This window comes from Piliocolobus tephrosceles, unplaced genomic scaffold (assembly GCF_002776525.5).
Source record: "Piliocolobus tephrosceles isolate RC106 unplaced genomic scaffold, ASM277652v3 unscaffolded_27841, whole genome shotgun sequence".
Lineage (NCBI taxonomy): Eukaryota > Metazoa > Chordata > Mammalia > Primates > Cercopithecidae > Piliocolobus > Piliocolobus tephrosceles.
The window spans coordinates 2,843-8,567 of NW_022310800.1; the positions used below are offsets into that span (position 1 = coordinate 2,843).

The window sequence follows — 5,725 nt, forward strand, 5'->3', positions numbered from 1 at the left end:
CGAGTAGCTGGGATTACAGGCATGCGCCACTACGCCTGGCTAATTTTTGTATTTTTAGTAGAGACGAGGTTTCTCCATGTTGGTCAGGCTGGTCTCAAACTTCTGACCTCAGGTGATCCACCCGCCTCAGCCTCCCAAAGTGCTGGGATTACAGGTGTGAGCCCCAGTGCCCGCCCGCTATCAAGACTATTAACATTGAAAATGGACACAGACTGGATTTCATTTGCCTTTAATTAAACACAAAGCTGGTACATATTTTTCTCTTCTAATAGCTGCTGGAAGTCTAAGTATATGGAAACAATACCTATGAAAATCAAATGGGCATTTTGGGCTTTGTGGATCATTAAAAGTTTACACTTAAAAATTATTGTTTAATTAAAAAAATAAAAAAGAATGACTAATAAATTGGGATGTTACTCAAAATGATAATCCTGTCTGCAGCTCACTTCAGTTATTCCTTGACTAGTTCTCTCACCAGGAAGATTTTATCCTCACCATAGATTTTATCCTCACCAGGAAGTCACGGCGGACTTGCGTAGATATCACTGTGCACATGGGAGAAGACTCAGAACGGGCTAGAAGTGTGCAGATGACCATAGCTCTTCCTCACCCTGTGAGGAACGCTAGTTTTCTGCAGAACACAATTTTTCCATCAGTGTGCAGGGGCAGCAAAATGACAATGCCAAATATATAAGGCAATTTAAAATTATTTCACAAAGATATTAAAAACAAACACCCACATTGGCCGGGCGCAGTGGCTCACGCCTGTAATCCCAGCACTTTGGGAGGCTGAGGTGGGTGGATCACGAGGTCAGGAGATCGAGACCATCCTGGCTAACATGATAAAACCTCATCTCTACTAAAAATACAAAAAATTAGCTGGGCGTGGCAGCGGGTGCCTGTAGTCCCAGCTACTTGGGAGGCTGAGGCAGGAGAATGGCATGAACCCAGGAGACAGAGCTAGCAGTGAGCTAAGATTGTGCCACTGCACTCCAGCCTGGGCACGAGAGGGAGACTCCGTCTCAAAAAAAACAAAGCAAAGCAAAACAAAACAACAACAACAAAAAAAAAAACACCCAAACATTTTGTGGTTCAAATCCATATGAAGTACCTGGTCCGAGATGCCAGTGTCCAAACTCATAAAAACATATGACATGGGCCTGGTACGGTGGCTCACACCTGTAAGCCCAGCACTTTGGGAGGCCAAGGTGGGCGGATCATGAGGTCAAGATATCGAGACCATACTGGCCAACAAGGTGAAACCCCACCTCTACTAAAAATACGAAAAATTAGCTGGGCATGGTGACGCACACCTGTATTCCCAGTCACTTGGGAGGCTGAGGCAGGATAATCGCTTGAACCCGGGAGGTGGAGGCTGCACTGAGCTGAGATCACACCACTGCACTCCAGCCCAGGCGACAGAGCGAAACTCTGTCACACACACACTATATATACATATATATGACATGCCCTAAAATGTTTAATATTTGCAGACATGAGGCTGCACCATAAGTATACCTTTTTGTTTTATTTTTTTGAGACAGAGTCTTGCTCTTGTCACCCAGGCTGGCGTGCAATGACAGAATCTCGGCTCACTACAACCTCTGCCTCCCAGGTTCAAGTGATTCTCCTGCCTCAGCCTCTAGAGTAACTGGGATTACAGGCGCCCGCCACCATGCCCAGCTAAGTTTTGTATTTTTAGTAAAGACAGGGTTTTGCTATGTTGGCCAGGCTGGTCTCAATCTCCAGACCTCATGATCTGCCTGCCTCGACCTCCCAAAGTGCTGGGATTACAGGAGTGAGCCACGGCACCTGGCCCAGAACTATAATTTTTAAAGTCACCAAGTTGATTTGGCAATTCAGTTTCAATATTTTAATACAGTCTTCCAGTAAATAAAAAATAGAGATTGACATTTGTTAGTATACAACTTATTTGAAAAACTCAGTTAAATAGGCCTTTTCTCAGAAACATTTTATCTATTTGTTTAGAATCCAACTTCTTTGAAAACACAGTTAAAACACAGTAAATAGAGATTTCTCAGAAACAGAAACATTTGTTTGAATAATACATTATCAGCCGGGCGCCGTGGCTCACGCCTGTAATCCCAGCACTTTGGGAGGATGAGGCGGGCAGATCACAAGGTCAGGAGACCATCCTGGCTAACACGGTGAAACCCCGTCTCTACTAAAAAAATACAAAAAATTAACCGGGCGAGGTGGCGGCGCCTGTAGTCCCAGCTACTTGGGAGGCTGAGGCAGGAGAATGGTGTGAACCCGGGAGGCGGAGCTTGCAGTAAGCTGAGATCTGGCCACTGCATTCCAGGCTGGGAGAGACAGTGAGATTCTTTCTCAAAAAAAAAAAAAAAAAAGAATAAAAAATACATAATCAAACATAATAACTGAACACATACTGAGAGGCTGTATTCAGCTGTGTGTGACAGGAAATTCCCATAGTGTGCCTGATAAGCCAGTATTGTCTTTCTTTTTCTCATGAAAGTAGGATTTATCTCATGAAGAATACTACGTCATGGTAGTTTTCAGTGATGCAGGAGGGACACAGTCCCCTGTGCTTTTATGTTTGTACCATTGTATCTGTCATGGAAGCAGGAACACAGAAGCACAAGAAATACTAAGAGAATGAGGTATTAAGATAATGATAATACGGCCGGGCGTGGTGGCTCATGCCTGTTATCCCAGCACTTCGGGAGGCCGAGGCAGGTGGATCACCTGAGGTCAGGAGTTCGAGACCACCCTGGCCAATATGGTGAAACCCCGTCTCTACTAAAAATGCAAAAATTAGCCAGGCGTGATGGCGGGTGCCTGTAGTCCCAGCTACTTGGGAGGCTGAGGCAGTAGAATTGCCTGAACCCGGGAGGTAGAGGTTGCAGTGAGTCGAGGTCATGCCACTGCACTCCAGCTTGGGCAACAGAACAAGACTCTGTCTCAAAAAAAAAAAACAATAAAGAAGGAAAAAAAAAAACAAACCTATTTTCCGATTCCAAGCCAGAAGCCAAGTCAAAGAGCAAACAGCGACAGATGAAAATAATAGTTTCTACCAGATAACACTCTTCCAAGACTTTACATACATACATATTTCTACCAACTACCTATTAGCCCGTAAGCAAAATGAATAAGGATTCTCTGACCAACAGTATAAAGCTGCTGAATTACTTGCCTCTATAAGTAGAAAGTATTAACATTAAAAATAGTTTTTCCCTGTAAAATGGAAAGGTGGAATAAAAGTAACCTGTAAGTAATATCCAGCTTGGAACACACAGGGCCAGTCAGAAAATGCCAACAAACACCAATATTTCACTGATCTCATGGCCTCACACAGAGTAACAAAAAATTATATAAAAAAGTTAATGCATATTAAATTTCAAATCACCCATGGGTGCAATATATTTGTTTTTTGTTTTCTGTTTCTTGTGTTTTTTTGAGACAGAGACTTGCTCTGTCACCCAGGCTGGAGTGCAGTGGAGTGATCTCAGTTCACTGCAAGCTCTGCCTTCCAGGTTCACACCATTCTCCTGCCTCAGCCTCCCAAGTAGCTGAGACTACAGGCACCCGACACCACGCCCGGCTAATTTTTTTTTTTGTATTTTTAGTAGAGACGGGGTTTCACCGTGTTAGCCAGGATGGTCTCGATCTCCTGACCTTGTGATCCACCCGCCTCGGCCTCCCAAAGTGCTGGGATTACAGGCGTGAGCCACCGCGCCCGGCCTGGTGCAATGTACTTCTAAATGAAAAGAGAAACATTAGTAATTTATAAGAAAAAACCATGATGTATGAAAATGTCAGTACTATCGATGAGAGAGGACTTATAAAATTCTCCCCTCAACTTTATCTGCAAGAGAACTGCAAATTCATTTGCTAGAGGCCCACTTTTAGGATGTGGTCCTCATAAAGGCAATACCATATTTATAAACATCATGAGATTCTTCCCCTGCTGGGAACTTTCTGTTTTCTTTTTTCTTTTTTTTGAGACAGAGTCTCGCTCTATCGCCCAGGCTGGACTACAGTGGCGTGATTTCGGCTCACTGCAAGCTCCACCTCCTGGGTTCACGCCATTCTCCTGCCTCAGCCTCCCGAGTAGCTGGGACTACAGGCGCCTGCCACCACGCCCAGCTAATTTGTTGTATTTTTAGTAGAGATGGGGTTTCACCCAGTTAGCCAGGATGGTCTCGAACTCCTGACCTCGTGATCCACCCACCTCAGCCTCCCAAAGTGCTGGGATTACAAGCCTGAGCCACTGCGCCGGCCCTCCTGCTGTGAATTTCCTGAACCATGATATGTGAGTTAACTTGCACAGGTTTTCTCCCATTACTTAGATGCATAGGGTTTCCTTCCTGTGTGACTTCTCACATGACCTTGAAAGGCTTTGGGACAAATGAAAGCTTTGCCACATTTTTCGCACTTACTGGGCTTCTCTCCAACCTGCATTCTTACATTTTTAGAAGCGCAAAGCCCACCAGAAGGCTTTCCCACACTGGCTGCATTGACAGGTTTCTCTCCCGTGTGCTTTCTCTCATGTTTGCGTAAAGATGAGGACCAACCATACGTTTTTCCACATTTTCCACATGTATAGACCTTCTCTCTAGTTTGCAATTTGACATTTGTGGAGGGGCGAGGCCTCGCTGAAGGCTTTCCTACGCTGCCCCCACTCACGGGTTTCTTTTTAGCGTGCATTTTTGTGTGTTTGTGTAAGGAGGAGGGCCAACCAAACGCTTTCCCGCATGTTTCACACTTATAGGGTTTCTCTCCATTGTGAATTCTCACGTGGCGCTGAAAGGATGTTGTCCAGCAGTAGGCTTTCCCACACTGCTTGCACTCATAGGGTTTTGCTCCGGCGTGCATGATCGTATGGACTCGAAAGGATTTCTGACACCTGAAGGCTTTCCCACAGTGCTTGCACTCGTACGGCTTTCCTCCAGTGTGCATCATCACGTGGGCTCGAAAGGATTTGGGACAGCTGAAGCCTCTCCCACACTGCCCGCATTCATAGGGCTTCTCTCCAGTGTGAGTCCTCACGTGTTCGGTGAGAGAGTGGGAGCGAAGAAATGTCTTCCCGCAAGATTGGCAGGCATAGGGTTTGTCTCCACTGTGGGTTTTCTCATGCGTCTGTAGGTAGGAAGGGCGACTGAAGGCTTTCCCACATTCCTTACATGTATATAATTTTTGTCCAGAGTGAGCTCTTTGGTGCCTCATCAGGGATGAAGAATGGGTGAAGAGTTTTCCACACTGACTGCATTCGTACCGTCTCAGGCCAGGACGATGATTCTTGCGCAGATGACGATTACAATTTCGAGTCTTTCTGAAGTTTCCTCCACGCTTACTACCTTTACCGCTTTTACATGGTCTCTCCACCCTTGGATTTCTGCTAAAAATGGGCAGCACATTATTAATGGTTTATGCCTTAATAATTTATTTTTTTTTTGGCCGGGCGCGGTGGCTCAAGCCTGTAATCCCAGCACTTTGGGAGGCCGAGGCGGGCGGATCACAAGGTCAGGAGATCTAGACCATGGTGAAACCCCGTCTCTACTAAAAATACAAAAAATTAGCCGGGCGTGTTAGTGGGCGCCTGTAGTCCCAGCTACCAGGGAGGCTGAGGCAGGAGAATGGCATGAACCCAGGAGGCAGAGCTTGCAGTGAGCTGAGATTGCGCCACTGTACTCCAGCCTGGTGGACAGAGTGAGACTCCGTCTCAAAAAAAAAAAAAAAAAAA

The 5,725-nt window shown here is 45.6% G+C and overlaps 1 protein-coding gene across 1 annotated transcript in view; it reads right to left on the reverse strand.

The window, feature by feature from the left end:
* Positions 1 to 4,141: 4,141 nt before the first annotated feature.
* ZNF556 (zinc finger protein 556) overlaps positions 4,142 to 5,725 on the reverse strand; it is a 2,077-nt gene continuing 493 nt past the window's right edge. The window contains exon 2 of the mRNA XM_031935067.1: positions 4,142 to 5,377. Coding sequence (XP_031790927.1) covers positions 4,324 to 5,208 — 885 coding nt within the window. The 5' untranslated portion in view covers positions 5,209 to 5,377 and the 3' untranslated portion in view covers positions 4,142 to 4,323. The remainder of the gene's footprint in view (positions 5,378 to 5,725) is intronic.